This window comes from Poecilia reticulata, linkage group LG2, assembly GCF_000633615.1.
Source record: "Poecilia reticulata strain Guanapo linkage group LG2, Guppy_female_1.0+MT, whole genome shotgun sequence".
Classification (NCBI taxonomy): domain Eukaryota; kingdom Metazoa; phylum Chordata; class Actinopteri; order Cyprinodontiformes; family Poeciliidae; genus Poecilia; species Poecilia reticulata.
In genome coordinates this window covers 17,311,716-17,333,645 of record NC_024332.1, presented here as the reverse complement: position 1 = coordinate 17,333,645, position 21,930 = coordinate 17,311,716, and the positions used below count along the sequence as shown (strand labels likewise).

The 21,930-nt window shown below is 39.4% G+C and overlaps 2 protein-coding genes across 2 annotated transcripts in view; one reads left to right on the top strand and one right to left on the bottom strand.

Annotated features, from left to right (window-relative positions):
• The window catches only part of dcbld2 (discoidin, CUB and LCCL domain containing 2), a 23,058-nt gene extending 9,294 nt beyond the window's left edge, over positions 1 to 13,764 (bottom strand). Inside the window, exons 1-6 of the mRNA XM_008434040.2 lie at positions 13,589 to 13,764; positions 13,325 to 13,501; positions 7,967 to 8,191; positions 5,464 to 5,601; positions 1,768 to 1,819; positions 1,601 to 1,673 (exon numbers count right to left, since the gene is read on the bottom strand). Coding sequence (XP_008432262.1) covers positions 1,601 to 1,673; positions 1,768 to 1,819; positions 5,464 to 5,601; positions 7,967 to 8,191; positions 13,325 to 13,427 — 591 coding nt within the window. The 5' untranslated portion in view covers positions 13,428 to 13,501; positions 13,589 to 13,764. The remainder of the gene's footprint in view (positions 1 to 1,600; positions 1,674 to 1,767; positions 1,820 to 5,463; positions 5,602 to 7,966; positions 8,192 to 13,324; positions 13,502 to 13,588) is intronic.
• A 1,382-nt stretch (positions 13,765 to 15,146) lies between these two features.
• On the top strand, positions 15,147 to 20,124 carry atp6ap2 (ATPase H+ transporting accessory protein 2). The gene is made up of 9 exons (XM_008434024.2): positions 15,147 to 15,294; positions 16,097 to 16,227; positions 16,347 to 16,475; positions 16,570 to 16,665; positions 16,780 to 16,917; positions 17,622 to 17,675; positions 17,774 to 17,923; positions 18,013 to 18,132; positions 19,303 to 20,124. Exons 1-9 carry the CDS (start codon positions 15,162 to 15,164, stop codon positions 19,495 to 19,497), a joined length of 1,146 nt encoding a protein of 381 aa, XP_008432246.1. The 5' UTR covers positions 15,147 to 15,161; the 3' UTR covers positions 19,498 to 20,124.
• The last annotated feature ends 1,806 nt before the right edge of the window (positions 20,125 to 21,930 follow it).

The window sequence follows — 21,930 nt, the reverse complement described above, 5'->3', positions numbered from 1 at the left end:
AACAAGTGGAGGACAGAGGAGCCTCTTACAGAAGAAGTTACACGACTGTGAGAGCCTGAAATCTTGCTTGTTTGTAGCTGACCAAATACTTATTTTCCACCATATATTGCCAATAAATTCTTTAAAAATCAGAAAATGTGATTTTCTGGATTTTTTTTTCTCCTTTTGTCTCTCATAGTTGAGGTACATCTATGATGAAAATTACAGGCCTCTCTCATCTTTTTAAGTGGGAGAACTTGCACAATTGGTGGCTGACTAAATACTTTTTTGCCCCACTGTAGTTGCTGACTGCGGATTAATTCTAGTATTACTCCACAACCAGCCATGCAATCTGAAGAAAACCTCTGAAACAAAGACTGTTGAGGTTTACTTTAATTAAACCTGATGTTCCCGGGTGAAGCAACGACCAATAAGAAGAAGTTTACGTTAGCCGCTACAGCTCCACTGCCAGTTTCGTGCAGTAATGCGGTGTCCGCCCTGCGTTGCAGTGTGATCACTTTAACCTTCGGACTCGACCAGATAAGTGACATCATCCTGATTCATCAGCTCCTCTCTGTACGGGAGCCACCGATGGGGAATGCGTCACGGCCGACTGCATTCCTGTCCAAACCTGCTTCCACATCACAGAGCAGCTGAGAAAAACCCAGATTACCCTGCCGCCCCCACCTCTTCCAGAGGAGGAGATCCTCCATGCGAGCAGCTGCTGCAGCGGGAGTGAAATTTTATTACGGGAATAAAGACCCACAGTGGAATTCACAGCTGAGGAGATTGTGGGAAAACTGGTGACCCGCAGAGTGAAGAGTACACATGCAGCAGGCTGGGATTTATGCACGAACGCAGCAGTAAAAAGCCTGCCACAAGCCATCAACACCTTCGCTGTGACTCTTAAACTTCCCAAAAGTCGCACGCCACATCCTGGAGAGAGGCTTCGCAAAAACCGCTGCGACAAAAAAAAAAAAAAAAGAATCGCTGCACCCTGCCTCCAACGGAGAAAACCGCACACTTAAACACACGTGGAGCAAGATGTTGGAAAGGGTAAAAGACACTTAGAAGAATGAAATAGTGATATGGGTGGAAAGACTAATACAACATACTAACAATCACCATTCTGGAATCACACACACGCCCTCCAAAAAGCAAAACATGAATGAATCACACGCAAATAAAAACGCCCCCGGCGTCCACACGCGACGCCGTTTCTCTAGCGTTTTAATAACATTGACTCATTCGGCAGGTTTTTGTCTCTCCAGAAACACTCAACGCGCGGCTCTGCTCGGCGCTCTCCTGCAGCTGGACTGGATTACAGGGTTATTACTTTCAGCCAAACTATTATCTAACCTCCCTTTTACCCAGTGACCCTGCCCCTCCTCTGTTCCTGTGGGGCGCCTCGCTCCCTGAAGCGCACGCCCCCGCGCTCCTCCTTGTCTTCCCATCTGTCAGGAACACCCTTCCCTCCGCCATCCAGCAAAAATAAAAAAAAGGTTCCAAAAAAAAAAACAAAAAACTAATGAGGTCATCATTAGGAGACTAAGCAACTGTGACCTAAAGCACAGCAGGGGGTTCCGTGAGGTCATCAAACCAGGACGTGGCGTTAACTCACCTCTCTGTAGCCGTTTGGTGTAGTTCCAGAAATCTTCTCTGTCGATGTCAAGCAGCCTGCAGGACAGTATTTACTGTGAAGGAACAAAACAGAAACACTGAGTATCAGTCGGGTCTTCGAACAAAAAAACCTAAAAAAAAATTTGATGCAAAGCAAACGGCGCTCACCTGAACTCCGCCTCTGGGAAATCAGATCCTTTGTCGAGACAAGTGATTAAATCTGCAAAGGGGAAAAACAAACGGCATCAGAACTGGTTTCTCTGCATGTCGCTGCAAAACAAACGTTCTCTCCTCCTCTATAAAAAGGAAACCACCGCTGCGTTTTCTGCATTCAGTTGTCTGAAAATTATAAAGTACAGCGCTCAAAATAAAACCCATTGTTTTCCAAAACCGGACGTGTTTTTAGAGAAACTTCTAAAATTGATTGCATTTTTCTCGATCCACTCGGTAAGTGGAGAGACACAGCACCTCGCAAAAGTATTCACGCCTCTTTAGCTTTTCGTATTTTGTCATGTTAGATCCACAATGGATGGACGGACAGAGAGCCTCTCTCACCATTAGTTTTGTTAGTTTTGCCACACATTATAAGTTTTTGATTGAGTTGTGATCTAAATCTTTGGATTTACCTCCATCCATCTCCCCATCAAACCCAGTCAACTTCCCTGTCGTTGCTGAAAGACAGAATTCCCATAGCACCATGCTGCCCCCACCATGTTTCAAAGTGGGACTAGTGTGTTCACGGTTACGTGTGTGTGTGTGTGTGTAAGGGACAGAGCAACGTTCAATAGCCGACCTCAGGATCTTTATTAACTCAGGTTTGTAGTCAGTAACTAATATTTTAGTTGAAATATGCAGACTATGGGTTTATATCTAATATAATCCATGCAAACCTGAGTGGTTTGTATAAATTTGACCTCAGACAAGTTCAAATTACCTTCCCATCCATGAGTCCAACAGGTTATAAAAGCATTTAAATGCTTTTTTTCCCCCTATGAATTTGAATGTCATAGAAAGAAAAAGGATTTTATAAATATCAGGAAATGTCACTTCTGTCTATAGAAATCTAAATGCGAGGATTGCACAATTTCAGGAAAATATTTAGATTCCGTTGCTGAAAATGTTAGCGGTAGAGTCACAGAACATACTGAAAATGTCTGAGTGTGACTCCCAACTTTTGCCTGATTAAAAAGTCCTGTGAAGGGAAAAAAAAAAATCCATACATGTACTATACAAGATTAAATAGTTCTGTCAAAATTTAAGACCTGGGAAAAACATATTAAATGCCAACTTACGTTTTTGATACAAAATTTGAGATTTTACAAGGATGCGTGGAATATTATATCCCATCAAACATAACATCCATTATAACTGAGATATTCTACACATTGATGCTGCGGTTCAACATACTGTGCAGGTCTTCAGAGGACTTTGTAACGAAACTCTGTGGGGGTCATGTCAAACGTTTCCCCACAAGGGAAGCATGAACAAGATGACTCAAGTAGAAAAGCGACTGAATGACCTCTATAAAACATTTTTGGATCGGACCTGAAAAACTCCCGCAGCTGCTCGCATGTTAAAAACAGACTTGCCAACCGACTTCAGACGTCCTGGATTTGTCCTAATTGTGGCTTGAACTACATCACTGAAAGGGAAAAATAAATCTGAATCCATAAATCCGCGAAGATTCAATTTGAATTTTGAACCAGCCGCCGCGAATCTTTCCATGTAAACTCTGAAAAACAACAAAGTAGCCCTGCGAGGCCGTGGGAGTACAATGGGTGATCAAACACACACCAGTCATGTCTCGCAGGATGACGTGGGCTGCTGGGAATGTCATGTAAACTCTGCGGTGACTTGCAGCCCTCCTTCTGCAGTGACCACATTAATATGATCAAAAACGGTACCTCGTAAACAAAGTTAAGATGGAAATTTTTAAAAAAAGAGAGAAAAAAAAAGCCACCTCGCATCGCCATGGTGATTGGTTAACTTTTGGTTCAAGCTGCCCACCCACACACACCTGAGTGATCATTTTCATGTGAGGAAAACGCATACATCAGCTTTGTGGCGGGAAAAATGCCACCCAGTGTGATTCAGTCGAGCCACGATGACCATCGGAGCTAAATAATTGCGGATACTTATTTCTTGCGGCTTCGGCTCGTCTCTTGTCTGTTGTTCGGGTTTTTTTTTTGTTGAACCCTAGAATATTTCTGTAACTTACTGACCAACATGTGCACTGAGATAAACAAGATATTTGTTTGTCACAAGTTTTTAAGTTCTCGAGTTTTGGATGAATTTAAAAGAAAAACCTCAAACACTTCCTTACGTGACATTATGGGAAAAATCTGAAGAAACCAGACAAGATATCAGGAAGAGAACTGTGGATTTCTGCAAGTCTGGTTCACCCTTGGGAACAATTTCTAGAAGATGCCACGTTCATCTGTTCTAAGAAGGTCTAGCTATCACTCTGTCCAGGAAGGAGGCCGGTAAAAGCTGAAGTTGGGAAGAGAGCGTCCATTACCTAACGAATCCCTAACCGACTTGGACTAAGAGGTCACTCAGAGAGGAAGAAATCATTACTACAAAAGCAATATTACTGTTTCCAAATGGATTTGGTGCTAAAGAGCCTAATCTTTACAGACATGTCCTAAGTTCTAATGAACCCAAAGTAGAAATGTTTTGCTGTAATGGTTGTTGTTACATTTGGGGGCGGGGGAAGACACCAGTAAGGATTGAAACCAAGTTTTCTGCAGGTTACATCAACTMAATTTTAAGACTTTTTAAGACTTCATTGTTAATTTCCACTTGGGATTAATAAARTATGTCCATATTAGGATTGAAATTTAAGAGCTATATCTCCACAGAAATGTACAAACGTCTTCCAGCCAACTGGAGAAAAATTTGCACTCAGGTGCAAAATAGTTAGCTAGCTAGCTAGCAAGAGTATATTAGTAGCCAGTTAATAGTAGCCTCAACCGAAACGCAATAAAGATGTCAGCATACGACTCAAACTTTTGCCTAACAGAAAATCCCATGACAAAAACACCTATAAGAGATTAAATATTGCTGCCGGGACAAAATTTTATACCTGTGATTAATAAATTAACTTACTTTTTAAAAAAAGTGAATTTAAGATGTTTTAAGGCCAAACTACTTTAGTTACAAAGTGGCATTAGGGACATAAAATCAATGGTTTGAAGTGGGTATCATAAAAGCCTGATCTGCAAGAGGTGTGTCTGAGTAAAGCCACCTACAGCCCTGACCCGGTTATACCAGTTCAGCTCGTGGACGGATACCCAAAACATTTGACCCGTGTCAAAGTTTGAAGGGAAAATTCTGCCAAATAATAATAGTTAAATTGCAAATCTGAAGCCATCGTTCTTGCACTCGGGGAAACGGGAATAATCCTGGTCGTCCTAACTGATGTAATCCAGGAAACCTTCAGTCACATTTTATGCCAAGAAGTGAGAGCAAATGGCTATATTCCTTTTTTTACGCAGGTTATGTAAACATCTGGTTTCAACTGCACATCTGATAGCACAGATCAAATGACACACAGAGACGAGGAAAACGCAACAAGCTGCCAGTTTTTAGACAAACCCATATGTTAAAAAGATTTGTGTATGAGTGTTTTTTCAGGACAATACAATTACTTCATAGTCATAAAAATAAAGCTGGGGTACAGAAAGAAAACAGCTGTGACTAACACAGAAAATCCTAGCAACTCTTACCTCCAGGGCTAAAACAAAAACGGAACCAGGCTCAGCGCTCAGGTCTCGTAATTAAAATGAATGCCACTGGAGAAAGAAGACAAAAAAAAACAACAAAAAAACAGAATGGTGTAGAGCAAACCAGCAGCCTGCATACCTGAGTGTTCAGTGGTGGAGTAGGACAGGTAGAAACCACGTCCCGTACGGTGCATCACACTCCTGAACTGGACGGTCACCTGGTTGCCCGAAGACTCGATCAGCTCATCAACCTTCTGATCCAAACCACAGTATTTCACTTTAATGCAAGAAATAAAAAAGCACAGCGATTAGTGAAATTTTACGCATAGATTTAATAAGAAAGTATGGAATAAATTCACAGTATACTCTTAAGTGATGCTGGCTGGTTAATTAGTTAAGGTATCGCCTCAATTTGCTAGACAGCATTCACCACAGACATGATGTCACAGTTTTCCGAATGTCATTTAAAAAAAAAAAAATGTCACCGCTCAGCTACCACTCCTTTAGTTTATACAGCATGACCAGAGTAACCAGAAATATCTACACAACAGTCCGCTTTTGTTGCAAGTGAGAAAATGGTGGTAACCCCCCTTTCAGCCGTGCAGTGTGCAGCAACAAGTGGGGGAAGGGCAGCACCTCGCTACGCTATGCTTTATAAAGCTGGAGAATAAACGGGTCACTCCATGGTATTTTGCTTGACGTCTCATTAAAGTTGCCTCAAATTGTAGGAATAGCAGGATGGAAAATATATGTATATTTTTTAAAGTGACTTTATTTTGAAACCTCAATATTCATAACGAGTCCAAGCTTTCTCCAAGCTGTGTGACAAAATGTATGCAGCATAATCAAGCAATCTTTTGGCATTTTTCATCCAACCACTTCATCCAGTGATCCCTCAACCACAACAAAATGAAATCAAACTTCAGCCTAAGTTTAATTAATTCTCGGCACAATCCAGATCAAAACTTATAGCAGCAATTGTCCTAAGACGGAAAGAAAATTGATATCAGCACAAATGAGTTCAACCTAAGGAGCTTTATACTTTATACATCAGGTTAAGTTGACTAAAAGATGACTAATTTCCAAGTTTCAAAAGCAAGCTCCAACCTCGACACTCCCACCACCCAGTATGAGGTGATCATACTGGTATGGGGCCTGTAAACATTCCATTGTAACAAAATGAGCAGCGTCACTTTTCCCCGTGTCGCAGTTTTCTGGCTGATCAGCATATTTTCACAGTTACTTTTCTCACACTTTTAAAGGACTAAGCCTTGAGGCCTTTTGATAAAACACGAAATGTAAAGCCAGCGAGAACTACGCGGCTCAGGATAATTCATTATGCAACATTATTAGGTTGTTTGCAATAATAATTCATTGAGACTCAATGAGACCTGAATTTCAACCAGAATATTTATTATGTCCAATCTTGTGTTATTAATGTTGTCTTGTCTACTCAAGAGTCTGGTCTGTCGGGGCAGACGATTGTTTTGAATCCAACATTCATCCTACAAAAAATCAGTTACTTTTAATTAAGAAATAAAAATACTTTTTTTTTTTTTTTTTTTTACTATTCATTAGCTCAGTTACTTTTCTTTAAGACTGTGCAGTATGTCTCAGAAGTGCAAACTAACACAGACTGTGGATTATAATTTTAGTCAGTGACAGTGACTCTAGACCAAGCTACGTAAATTCGGTGAGAAATGCTCGTGTTTCTCTCCGACTGCTACAATCCTCTCACAAATGGCTTCTCCTTTCATCCCTACACACAAAGTGCGCTTCTGTGGTTCTGCTTGTGGAACCACCGAGAGCCCCAGGAATACCCATCCATTATGTTTTTTGTGTGTTCTTTAAACAGAGGTGAAAGCAGCTTTAAGTATCAGTATCATGTGTCAAAGTAGACCGGGCTGCTTTGGGCTTGAGGTTAGTGGTTTGTTGTCTCTAAGTTAATCTACCCCAGATAAACTTCATAATACATTCAACTAAGAAAGAAAGTAGACTTTCTGTTTAGAAACATGACCAGAGTAAAGGTATAGTTGGGTGGATTTAAATATAACCAGGGCATCGTTCTACTTACTCTTTTCTCAAACCAGTGAGCATCAGCAGTTTGGTTTCTTTAATTTAAGCTTTGGCTGAAAGTTCACAAGTTTAACAATTAAYCAAAAACKTGCACAGCAAAGGTGCTCATATCTCATAAGCCTCTTTAACATTTATAGCAAACTTAAAACTCCAMTGTAAATGTATATCTGTCCATCCAAACATAAAAAAGTGTGGAGGGAATTTGCATCCATGTCCCTTAACTTTGAAACGTGGGATTGAAAGTAACAAAAATAATACTTTTACAGTGACTTTAATGATGCCAGACCAAAAACTGATCATTCCAGTCAAAAGTAGCTTCAGGACTATTTGATCACCACAGAGTAACTGCTGAATGTCCCCAAATTCTTTGCCTTTTTTTTTTTTTTTGACTAGCACACAAACAAAAAATAGCTATACAACTTCACTTACAGCACCACTTATAAACTGGGACAAAGAGCTGCCTGACCTGAAGCAAAGGGTGGCTTTTAATCATTCCTAAAAGTCTCCTTCTAACCCCAAAACCTGAGTCTGTTTCAGAAAAYCAGTCRGTATCTTTCTTTTCTCACCAATCTCAGTCTTTTTGGAYCCGATGCCGTTGTAGAGGCGGAGATAGTTGACCTGGCAGTCGCTCTCTCCTAAGTCCAGCAGAGCAAACCGAAAGTGGATCCTCTTTCCACGCGGCACAGTGATCTCCCACTCACACACAGTGTCACTCGGGTGTGTCCTCGGATTGTCCAGAGAGGACAGCGTCCCGCTGCTGGGGCCGAGCACACTGGGGCCGCAGCCATCACCTGCAGGGCAACATAAATACACACACATTTATATTTGCAAAGCRAAGTAAAAAAKAATATATAATTTTAAGATGCTACTTTAACTGCTGCAAGCTTAAAGTTTCCTGTTTTTGAGGTCAGTCATTCTAGTCTTAATCCATCTTTGTACAAGAGAAGAAAGGAGCAGGGAAGAACACCCAAGAGGAAATAAAGCAAGGGCAGACAAAAGCACTAAAACAAATAGCAGAAAAAGAGAAACGGGGAAGACAGGCTCCAAGGGAAGGAACAAATGAACGAAGAAGCAAGAAGAAGAACATTTAAGAAATTATGGCCTGACACGGARGGACAACATTTGGACAATGAGACAGAAAATAAGGTGAGGAAATTCCAGTATTTTTCAAGATTCTTGTCTCTCTTTACTGCTCATCCGCTCGTGAACAGAAATAAAATAAAATATCATCCATCTCCTTTTACAGACAATGTAGAAAACTGGAGACTCCATTATTAGCCCAACTAAAGCATTGAATTTTCACCTTTTTCCGTCTCTTAAGGTGCCTTGGGAAACGACCATCCACAGTCCTGACTTCTAAAGCAGCCCTGGCTTCCCCAGAARCTGTTCAATGGCCAAAAGTTTTCAGACYAATAAAAATCTTCACTGCTTCAGTTTTTATGGCGACGCTTTGCATCRTGTCTAAGTTGCAATTCAGACAAAATCCCTCTTTTCCCCCAAAATGAATGAAAACTTACTTAATTACAAAAACATAGGCTGCACGCTGTGTTTTGGCCAGACACAAATRACCAGTTATCATCCTTTCTGTGATCTCATGGTCTGCCTAGGAGGAAATTGTTAACCAGGAGAGCTAACCTGATAGCACTCTGTCATTTTTATTGGATTAGAAGGGCAAAATGGCTGCTTAAAGTGGCTTGAAATCATTTTTCCTATAGCGAACCATGGCCATGAACCACAAGACATCACATGCTGTAATCAATTTTTATAAAGGTAGTTTGAATATGTTATGGGAAAGACTGCACACCAATCAAGAAATGGTCAAACTGCTAAGAAGCTTCAAAGTGTAAGAACCGTCGCTTAAACAGGATTCAGCTAAAGGATTTGGTTGCCACCAGTGTAGAGCAATGGCAGCATGCTGGTATGATTGCAATTACAGAGTAAGGTAGACAATGCTAGGGAAAGCAGACACGCAAGCTGAACTTCTCAAAGTACAACATCAAGGACAGACTGACTTTCTGCACCAAGTACCAGGACTGAACTGCAGAGGACAAAGGCCAAGTTATTTTTTCTTAAAAGTTTTCCCCTTCGGACTGATTGGGACATCTGGAGGAACTTTGCCAGATGAACCAGAAGCAATACAATGACAAAACAAAGCTCTTCCAAGCACAATGTATCACCAGGTAGCTCACATTGACATTTTGGGTTCAAGCCCAGGAAACGTCCCAGATGAATCAGAAACCATCTTCTACCCCATCACTTGTGCAATTGTGCAAGGTACTTAACCCCAAATTGTCCCCAGACCTGCATAGCGCCATAGGAAGTTGTGTTTGTTGTAGGTGCACCTGGGTGACTTGGACTCCAATGTAAAGGTCCTTTAAGTGGTCCAAATGACTAGAAATGATTAGATCAGCTCAGTGCAATTAGATCAGATAAATCTACTTGAACGAACCTTTAAACCTGGAAGTTTTCCTACATGATTTCCCGTTTAGCTCCTTTATCTTAAGTAATTTCTGGGAAGTTAAAGGTTTGAAGCATTTTGAAACCTGAACACACTCTTTTGTATGTCTACTCATTATCTTATCAACCTGATCCAGCTGCCTAGAGAAACCAGGAGCTCCTGAGAGATAACAGTGCAAATAGTTTGAGAGTTTAAACCGAGCACTAGCTCACAAATCCTGACCTCGGTTTTAAGACAAAACATGAAGTCTCAGTTACACATTTCTGCTCAGAACAAACATACTTTGCTATTGATGAGGTTAAAAGAAACAGATTACACATCCCTACTGTTACACTCACTAACATGGAAGTTCAATTAAAGAATGTAGTTTGTCTTGATCTCTGAATATTTACCATCACTGCTTACGAAAAGAACAATTCCTAAGAAGTGACTACAGCGGCTGCGACAGACTGGCGACCTGTCCAGSGCTATACCCCGCCTTTCGCCCAAAAYGTTCGCTGGAGATGGACACCAGCACCCCTCCCAACCCCACTAGGGACAAGGGTGTAAAGAAAATGGATGGATGGATGGATGGATGGATGGATGGATGGATGGATGGATGGATGGATGGATGGATGGATGGATGGATAGTTACAGCGGTTTGCAGAAATGCAGCCTCTTAAAACAAGCAAAAGAACAAAGAAAACAGTTTCCTAAAATAAAATCTTGCATGTTTTTAACACTCAATCCAGTCATCTCCTTCAGTTTAATTGGTATTCAGAAGGTTTCAGAGTTTCAAGTTTGTAAAACCCCAATAAGTTTGTAAAACTCCAACAAAATCATAATTCCTATACAGAAAGTCACCAAGCCACCCCGGCCTCAGTWTCCAATATATATGAAACACAAGAGCCACAAAGCTGCAGGAATCTACTGCTTCTGTGCAACTTTTGCAGTTATATATATGTGAACGTATATAAATGACAGAATTAAAAGTTAATGTGTTTTTACCYGTTTGTATTTCTAAARGTATTCAGCCCTCCCACTGGTTTTCTGAACTACAATGAGAACAGATAGTTGTACAGAATTTGGGAACAAATCAATACGTAACCTAGTAGCTATAGAAAACTGTTGATCTTTTACAAGAAAAAACAAACAAAAAAAATAACCATTTTGTGTTTCACTGACATTCAAATGCAAATCTATTAGATCATCATATGGGAGAATTGCAAGTTTAYAACCAAACTTGTTTGTTTAATCATTAAATGTCACGAGGATACCAGTGTCCAAATGGACCCATTGACTTACATTTAAGTGTAAGTCGATGGTTAGGGGTTAATGTACCAGAAAAAAAAAAGCTTGTCTGAACAATGGAGTGGAACAACACAGATAAACTAGTTGTATTTTCACTACATTTGTAAAAACAAGTTATAAACATATTTCTGTACTTTAAGCCCTGAAAGTTTTCAATCTCATAATCAGACAGATTATGGTTGCTGGCTCCCCACTCTCACTCCTATTCGACAAATGAATGAGCTTAATAGAGTCAAACCTATTTTGTACAGACAGCAGGATTGTGGCCAAAAACCTGAACACCTACAAACAAAACTGAAGAGTTAGATCATCCTCAAACAGATGGGAACATTTTTAAAACTTCATGCACACACGCTGGGAGGCTATAGTGAAACTGTTGTTCACTGTTGTTGTTACTGACTTGTGTGGTGCTCCATTTACCTCTGAAGTAGATCTGCACAATGCATAGAAATGCAAGTCATCATCGCAATATTGATGCAGCTTATATTACAATTGCAGATGACTGCTTTGATGCAGTATTTAGTAACGTACTACATTTCTAATGAGATGCTTTCATGCTCAGTGTGCCAAAAATATTTCCAGTCAGTTGGACAGACTTTCACTGCCCTTGATGTCGACTTTGATAAAGCGGCGGAGACTTTGTGGTGATGGGAGAAAGAGAAAGAAATGTGGGTTTAGTGTAACTGGTATCCTTACATTATTCAACAATAATAGCCCTATTATGAAGTTGGAAGTTTGATCATTTCCAATAATGTAATGTTAAGTGATAAGCTCAGCTGCTACACTGAATACAATTAGCAGTAAAAGGCAAGTTTATTTTTAGAGCACATTTCAGCAACAAGGCAATTCAAAGTGATTTACATGATGAAAACATAAAACATCATTTAAAGCATCCTATTGCAGGCCCAGATCAATAAGCTCCTCCGGTAATATTACCCACATGTTACCCTTTCATACTCGTCTACTTAGCTGGGTTGGAATTTTTTTCTCAATGAAGGGACATTTTGATAAGTATTGGAGATCGGTCCTGGAATTGCAGCAGTGCCATCTCAGTTTATAATTTAAAAACTTAAATTGCTTCAGGCAGATCACCTATTAGCAAATCCTACTGAGGAAAAACAAGTCGCCCAGGTACAATGCTAGTAGTGCAAAGCATTAGCTTTAGCTTACAGGCTGTTTTGACTGGGTTTTCATTTTAAAACTGTATTACAAAATGTACTGTGAGAGATGTTGTTATGGTAATAATTGTTTGAACCTTATCCTGGATTCCTGACTGTGTGATAAAACTTTGCAGACACACGCCATGGTGCTAAGTGAATATTATGCGAGCCTTGAGTTATGCAAGAGCCCTCTGAGTGGACATTATCCAGATGAGCAGAACAAAAACACGACAATGACTCAAATGTTACTGAAAAACTGCAGAGTGAGCTACATCTCACATTACGCTCTGTAACACCAGTAATAATTCCTGAAGAGATTTAATACCATCGTTGTGTATATTTAAAAAGTATTGCTAGAGTCAATAAATTAGTGACAAACTGGGCACACGTGTTTACCCCCCACTCCCAAGGTGTTAGGAAAAGCCAATCCATCCAGTGTAGTTTAGTTAAACTTGAGTTTGAGTTTAGCTATGCTTTTATTTGGGTCCAGTCTTGTGCTTAACACATAGTCTCCTCTGTGATGTGCATCAATCATTTCATTTTGTTTATGGCATAGAAAAGGCCATACACTTTCTAAATGGCGTCGGTCTTTAAACCGACCTATAAAAAGGCCTAACAAATGATAAACCTAAACGGTAACCAGTTTATTGGAAGACGAAAATCAGAAACACATTGTTGCTTTGACAGTAAAATCCTCAAACGCCTGCTGTTCATTTGTTATAAACACATACAAAATGAAAACGTCAAAATTCAGGAACCGGTTTGCCTGGTTTTTCCCTGAGCAGTTTTCCACCAAAAAAACCCCCCCAAAAAACACCAACCTCCACAGTGCGCGGCGTGAAGAAGAGCCCACGTACACACACAGACACACGGCCATGTAAGGCAGGTTTCAGTTAGCTGGACAATAACACTTCCTAAAATCCCCCCCCCCTCCCTCCAACAACAACCCTGATGTGTTCGTGTATTTGCGGTCACACACGGGTCTCCTCCGGTTATCGCAGCTGTGTGGCACCAACCTTTCTGCCCTCGACAGCCCTCCGCGGTGAGAACGATGAGCACGGACAGGACGAGCACCCCGGCCCCTGTCGGTCCCCTGCCCACCATTACCGCTCTGCCCATAGCAGCCTGCAGTCTGAATGCATACTGCTCGCTTCTGGCCCCAGCTGCTGCTGCTGCTGCTGCACCGCTTCAGCCTGGACAAAAGGAAAAAAGAAAAAAAAAAGGAAAAAAAAAACAAAGGAGAAGACCAAATCTTTATCTCCTCTAAGGCGAGTAAGCACCTGGTTTCCTCCCGTGGATGTGTTTTTGTTTAGTTGAAATTTAATGGTGGTTAGCGACACGCTCGCTGTGGAGGAGGTCACTGCTCTACACACACTCAGCCAATCTGTGGAGATACTTCCTACACACACAGACTCCACCTCCAGTTCTGGGAGTGGGATACCCGAGTCCCCCAAGTGGTCTGAATGATAACCACACAGCCGTGTAAAATGCTAGGGGGGATTCTCATCCAGCTGAATGGGGAAAATAATTATTGTGTTTAAATAGTTGAACTATCTGGAAAAAAAAAAAAAAAAGTATCAGAATTTAAATACAAATATGGCATTCAAATAGCCGGACTATCAAAATGAGCCCCTGAGGGAAAATTTAGGAGAAAAAAAACAAACTGATCCTTAAACCGTAACTGAAGTGAAAGAAAATTAATGGATTACGATGGATGAACTATCGTTTTCTAAACTGCATTTAAGCAGCTCCGCATCTCAGCAATGTCACTGAAAAAAACAAACGGTTTAAATATCAATTTTAAAAAGACACCAAAATTATAGAAAATAATAACTATACTATCTAATAAAACTTTAMATTTAAAAATTGTATTTAAATACCTAGACTGTCTAAAATAATTGAAAATTAAGAAAAATATTGTAATAGTTGAATCATTTTTTTTAAATATTTAAGTACTTGCATTGAAACAATGCAACTACTTATACTTAAGTACTTTGTTTTAGATGATACATTTCACATTTTATTTTCTTTAAAAATGTTTGCCAGTGACCCCACCCCCATTTCAAATGATTTAACCTTTAAAACAACCCTTAAGGATAAATCGCACTCGGAACTGATTATGACAAAGTAACCAAGTCTACTTTGTCACAACAACCACAGAATACATTTTATTTTAATGGAAGTTTATCATCACAATGTTTAAAGTACAAGAAAAACAAGATTCCCCCCAACCCCAGGAACAGTCTGTGCATTTGCATTCAATGGTACTACTACTCAATGGATTTGATACATTGGCTGAGGGGTGTTCAAACTTTGGGAAATTATTTTGTAACCTTACACCTGTTGTTCTTTTGGTTTATATGATGCTAACTGTTCACTAATATCCTAAAGCAAACTTCAAATGCCTTCGCAGAGCAACTGCATCTACATTGACATCAAGTTACAGACAGGTAAGTGGACTATTTAGGAAATTTTTAGAAGGCAGGTGGTTGAATTAAGTTTTATTTAGGGGTATCGGAGTTAAGGAGGCTGCACTCTTAAGATTGTATTTGTAAAACAGCTTAAAAACTATGYATTCTTTTCCATTAATTGGCTACTGATATTTTTATCGGTGTTCCACTTTAACTGGAGCGCTCCTACTTCCGACTTCCTAGGTAAATGGATCGCAGCAATACAACCCAGACATAGAAAATACAGTAATCTAAATTAACTGATATAAACATTTCACTTTAATACATGTACGCATCTTATACAAAAACTGTAGACAGCATTTCTCTCTAATATTATTTTATTGTTTAGACAGCTGGTAGTCGCTGGCTCGTCTTGCTGCTACAAACTACAAACGCTCCCATCATGCTTTGCTCTGCCAAGACGTCAGGTCAGCTGACCGTTGCTGTTCGTAGGAGAAAGATGTCGGTGACGACCTGCCGAACGATGAAAGCTGGTTTCACCTTTGCGTTTGCTCTCTGTTGCCTAGCTTTAGCAGGTAAGAAGTGTCCAACGCTAAACAATCGACACTCATAGTTTCACAAACCTCCTTCGTTGTATTTCTAACGCCGCGGCCTCGTGTGTGGCCTCAATATTCATCTGACAAGTCGCTACTCAGCCCAGGAGCATCGTTAGGATGATCATTTAGCTTTTTTTTTCTGCTATTCCCGTGTTTTTCTTCATCTGTCAATAAGAATCAGAAAAGTAATCCATCTAAATACCAGTTGCTTTTGGAAAACTATTCAATTCCGGCTTCATGAAACTGATCGAATAGCTTGACACAACTCTTGCYTTTTGCTAGTCGTTATGCTAGCGTTAAGGTTAAATGTGCCATTTACTCTTTAAGATTACAATTATATCCAATGAAAATGTTTATAATAACGTGGTGTCTAGTTTCTCTTTATTAATTATTTGCCTGTGCTGTCATGTGACACTCTGTTCTGGGCTACTGGTTCCTCTTTAACTTCCATCTTTGCTGCTGCTCCATGTCACGAGTGTATTTCTCCATCCACGGAGGTGTTAACATTGTWGCCAAGATTTCACATTCTCTTTGGTCTGCAAATGAGGCTACCTATTCTGTTTTGATTTATTTTTACGTAAAATCTATGCACGTAGTGCAGTCATAAAATTATTACAAGGCATAGTAATTTTAAATGGAGCATTAAATGTGATTGTGAGAGCTTTGTAGCATATKGGTAGGGATAAAAGTAGCTAAAATTGAACATCATCAGTTTGTGCAMAGTCTTTTAAAAACGTGTCTTGCTTTGCTTGGGCTGACAAGAATCTCCATTCTTCTTCAGGTGTCCGTGGAGACAGCTTCACGGTCCTTCAGGCTCCAGAGTTTGTGTCGTTCCAGAAAGGAGACTGGCCGGTTTCTGGAGAGAAAGTCCCTGATGTGGTGGCTCTGACTATGGGCTTCTCTATTGAAGAGGTATCTTATTTGCAGTAAAGGAAAAAAAAACAAAAACTGTTGAGCTTTGTTTTTATAGATGCGTCTTGAGACCACGATGTTGGCATCGTAAAAAACRCAATATGTTTTTGTTTGCCCAGGACCTGCTGTGGCCTGGCCTGCAGGCTGGTCCGTTGTTCCAGCGTCCCCGGGCTAATGTGTTGGTGGTGGTGAGAGGAGTCGACAGCCTGGCTTTTCCTCAGACTGTGGCTTCCTACCCCCTGGAAAATGTGAGTCAAGCAATTCTTGGAAGTAAGCAGATTAAAATCTACAGTATAATGAGAATAGGTTTGCTCAGTGTGCTGSTGGCTTCTCCTCTCTCAGCCAGTACCCTTCACCCTGGACAGCGTTGCAGAGACGGTCCACTCTTTGTTTTCCGAATACACCCCCGTAGTGCTACAACTGGCTCCAAGTGAGGAGGTAAAAAATAAAAATAAAAAAATCAGCTTATACAGAACAGCAGGGAACAATAAATACCTTTAAATAAGCTTATTTATTTTTTTACATCTTTACCTAATGTTTTGTCCCCTGCAGCGGCTGTACATGCTTGGCAAGGCCAATGCTGTGTTTGAGGACCTTCCGGTCACCTTACAGCAGATCCGCGCACGCCTATCCCAGGATGGCTCTGTGCTGACATCTCTTCCCCTCAACTCCCTAAGCAGAAATTCAGAAGTTGGTGTCTAACATTTGCAGTACACGTTAGCTACATCTTCTGTAAAAAAACAAAACATCAAAAACTATCASAATTATTCGAACCACGGCTGAAACAATTAATCATGATAAATCGATTATTAAAATAATTGTCAACTACTTTAGTAATTGATTAATCTTTAACTGGAGATTACTTAAAAAAGGTAATTTGCTGAAAGAACAACGTACTCAGATGAGTAATTCAAAACTGTTATATATACAGTCTGTATTAAAACCTTAATGTTTTCCACCCAGAAATTCTCAAGTGCCATGATTTTAGCTTCACCTGGTTCAAATTCAGTTAAAAAAAAGATTCCTATTAAGCACCCTTTGCTATCTAATCATTAATCAGTTAATCCAAAAACCAAATGATAAAGCATTCACTAAAGRAATCCTATGCTGCTGCATTTTAAGCAAAAAAAAAAAGTATATCTATTTTTTTATTTAAAAAAGAAGTAGGATTATTGGTTCATTTGCATCTGCTATTATATTTCTGAAATGTTCTTAAAGGGCTTGCATGGTTAAATAAAAAAACTACAGAATGTTCAMATTTTTTTATTGGAATAATCCATTACTAAAATGATCATTAGCTGCAGCCATAATTTGAACCTGAAAAAGACTTTGTCTGTATGATTAGCTTCCAACCAAACTTCACACCATAACTTTTCTACTTATTTTGKTCCTAGGCTGACTTACTCTTCCTGTCTGAGGTTCAAGTACTGCACGATATCACCGCTCTGGTAAGCTGCCCCCGATGTTGCAGACCTCTTTTTTTTTTTTTCCATCGTAGAAAGGGAACTGGTGAATCAGRTTTCAATCATACCTTCTCCTCTSGCAGCTCCAGAGGCACAGACATCTGGCCAAGGACTTCTCCCCTGACCTGTACTCTCTGGAGCTGTCCGGCTTRGAGGAGCTGAGTCGTCTTTATGGCAAAGACTCTCCTCAGTACCGCGACGCCACGGCCATTCTTGCTTCTGTCCTCCAGAAGGTAACGGGGAGAAATGAGGCAGTAAAACAACTGTCAACATTATCTTTAATTTACCTCAGTTTTAACCATGTCCTAACTTTTTCTTACAGTTTGGAGAGGACATGTATCGACTCTATGGCAACAGGGCTGTGGTGGAGGTTGTTACTGTGAAAACCTTTGAAGCTCCTTTGACCAGAAAGTCTCGTTCAATCTTGGAATCTAAACAGATTGTAAGTCTGAAAGGATCCTGTGTTACTTCTAATAAGCTGTGGCAGCAGAGGGAGGGAGGGAGGGAGAGAGAGAGAGAGAGCACTAGTTCAGTTATTTAATGAGAAATACCAAGAAACTTACACATGCATAAAATTGAAAACAAAAAATACACAATTTAATCAATAAGCTGCTCCAAATATAAACAAGATATCTGGGAGCATTAGTAGTTCTTTAAAGTAGCAGCTTTATGCTCTTGTTTTTTTTTTATTATATATTTTTTTGATAGCATTTATGCAAATGCTGTGACATGTTGTTTTGAATATTAAAATGTCTTGATATTTACTGTTGTCTCTACACAAAAGCAGACTGTATAATTTTACACTGAACAGAGGTCTTTAACACTTAGTTTTAAGAATCCATTTTTTGTTTATGAAAACATAAAAAAGGCTTCGTGCAACKTTTTCAGTTTTTTTGCATCACAACTACATTAAATTAAGAGAAGCTGGAAAACCACAGGTCAAACCTGGACTTAGTTATTCTGCTACAGCAAGAATAATCAAAACAGTTTGATTTGTGAAATTTTTAGTTTGTAAAAAAATCAAAAGGAATTGCTAATTTTCCCTTAGTTATTGATAATGTATGAGGGTTGTCTTGTGAGCTCATAACCTTGAGCACATCCTATTCAAATTAAAGCCATTCCTCCTTTTTTTTAATTTAGTCTCCAGAGTTCATCTGATGCAGCATGTTGTGAAATTTTAATCACCTGTCGATCTYATCAGTTAATATGTAGGCAGTTTTTATTGCCAGTAAGATGCATCATTATCATTATATGAACTAGCCAGAAGCTTGTTTAGGTTTACAAGGGCGTGTCACCAGGTTGGTCTTAGTGGTCATTTTTGTGCATCCAGTCAGGATTAACATATGCAGCGACAACCTGAATAATTTTGTCACATAATAGAATACATAATAAAGATGTGTTGTAATTGTTTAGTTTGCCCACCTGTGAGTGTTGCGGTTTAAACACAAACTGAATATTACGATCATTATATGAGTGGAGGATTTGTTGTAGATTGCTTTGTCAGACTGCGTCTCTACCTAGTAAATGCTACATAACCAACTGAACTGAATTAGATAAATGTGTCTACATACGCTTTGTGTTTAACTTATTTGACTGGGTTGAATATTTCCAGAGTAACCCGGGCAGCCCCTACAACCTGGCCTACAAGTACAACTCTGATTACGCTGTGATCTTCAACATCGTCCTGTGGCTGATGATCGCTCTGGCCCTCGCGGTCATCGCCATCGCTTACAACCTGTGGAACATGGACCCGGGATATGACAGCATCATCTACAGGATGACCAATCAGAAGATCAGGATGGATTAAGTCCTGCCATCGCCACCCCTGCTGCGTCCTTACAGTTCTCCTGGTGAATATTTGTGTTTGTGTTGATGTCTTGTGTTGTAACTGTATCTGTGAAAGTTCGGTGGGAGGAAGAGCACAACACTGAATTGTTTTTGAGTTTACAGCACTGATATAAAATGCTGACATTAAATGATATCCAATTAAAATCATGGCAGCATTAAACTGGTGCCCATTCAGCCAGTCTTTAGCAATATCGTCCCATGGAGTGTACACTGAACAAATATTGCCTTCCTCCTTTCAGCTTCACAGCTCCAATCATTCCTTCCTTTAACTTCAAACATTTTTCTCACTGGTGATTGCAAGTCCATTTTTATTGTTAAAAAAACATGTTGAAAGTAGATTTCTCTTTGTTTGTTTTGCTGTATGGAACTGTCAAAGGTTTAAGTTAAAGAAAAATCTATGTGTATATATTGAATATACGAATGTATGAGAAAGTATGGTGTTCATGTTTGCTGTGCTCCTTCTTCAAATAACAGGTATTTGGACTGTGTAGAAACTTGACCCTGATGTTTGCCATCATAATTAAAATGGCCYAAAAGAAGCTCTGTAAACTGCAATAAATGCTTAACAATAAATTATTACATGTATTGTGCTAGTTTGAACTTATTGCAGCAGGTTAACCTGTGAGACAGGAGTAAAAAATAATAAATCAGCGATGTTATTTCATTTTTACATTTTTTATTGATGCAGCATTTTTAGGTGTTTGAGAAAATGGAACATATTTTTAATTGCCTAACATCTGCAGAAAAATTGAGATCAAAATTAACATATTAGAATTTAACTGAAAAACAATTAAACTCAGATTCATTAAACAGTTTTTTCCCCCCGAGTTTTTTTTTATTTTGGTGACTGATTTACAGCTAATGAATTAGAATACCACATACAACTGAAATAAAATTGATTTAATATGGAAATGTTAASTTGTTCATAAGTTGGACAATATGTTTGAGGTACTTTTAGTATAAGTTACTGCAACAATACAGAGCGGGTGGAAACAATCAGCGTGTGTCCATTCTGAGGTGTAAAGGAAACCACGTAACTTTACCAGCAGTTTCAACTCATCTATATTTTTGGGATGGACGTCACTAATCTTCTTCACATTGACAGATTTTCTACCACAGTGATGCTATKCAAATGTAAAAGTAAGTATTGTTGTATTCAGCAGTGTGGATAGGTGCCAAGTCCTTATGAGAAAGGAGAGCAATATTTCCATAAAGCTTGTAAGCAGAGGGGAACATGGAGTGCTCTGAAATGTGCTGGTAGATGCCTGCTGTGACTTTCATCTTCTAAAACTCAGTGGATCATCTCAGGCTCTAACATGGCTCCTCAAATGATCAATGTGGAAACTYCCACTGGAACTAAACCAATTCAGTTTCTGTGCTCCTTCTTTCTCTTCCTTCAGATTCTGTGACTTTGATTTTTAAATTAAATGCAAAATGTACTTTGGAATGCTGAGCATGTCAAGTCCATTTTCCATTCATGCCCAGGTAAAACTATTTTGAAGTTGCTATTGTGGTTCAGGGGCAGTGGTGGAGAAAGTACTCAAAAAATGTACTTAAGTAAAAGTACAAATACACAGACAAAAATGTACTTAAGTAAAAGTAAAACTACCACATTAACATTTGTACTTAAGTAAAAGTAAAAAAGTACTGCCATTACCTAATCCCTAATGCAATACCATTAAGTGAACCGATCGTATTTAATTTTAATACATTAGAAATGTGCCAGTTTAATGAACAATGCCACAGATAAAGCATGTTTTTATTATGTTTACTCTGTGTAACATAGTTTAGACTTAGATATGTGATTCTATGCATCATAATTTCAGGGATGGAAACATCTTATCTCCTGTCCTAACATAACATGAACTTCCCTTTTTTTTTGCCACTAATGGCATTTATTTTTTTAAAGAAATCCAACAGAAAGGTGATGGAAAGAAGGTGGGTGGGAGAGGACAGGCAACCAAGGAGTCAGTAGCAGAGTTGTAGTCAAGACCACCTACCCAAGACCAAGTCAAGACCAGCGCTACATGGCACAAAAAATTAACTTTTACCTATCAAATTTGCTTCTCAAATTGATCTTAAAGATCCACATTCCCATAAAACACCTAGATATTAAATACTTAGAGCTKAAATAAATTTAATCAGTAAAGATCCGTCCAGAAGAATCGGGTCGTTCCTGAATGTCATATCACTATATTGCACTTTGGTCACAACGTTGTTCCATATATGTGACACCTCAGTCGCATAACCCTAACCCTAACCCTCCACACAATAATCCAGTGCATGAGTGACAACTTTTTTTCATCGCAGATGCAAAATATGTGTCTCAGTCAGTACAGCTAGCTTTGCTAGCAACACGTCCACGGATATTACCTTTCTTTAAGCTTTCCTT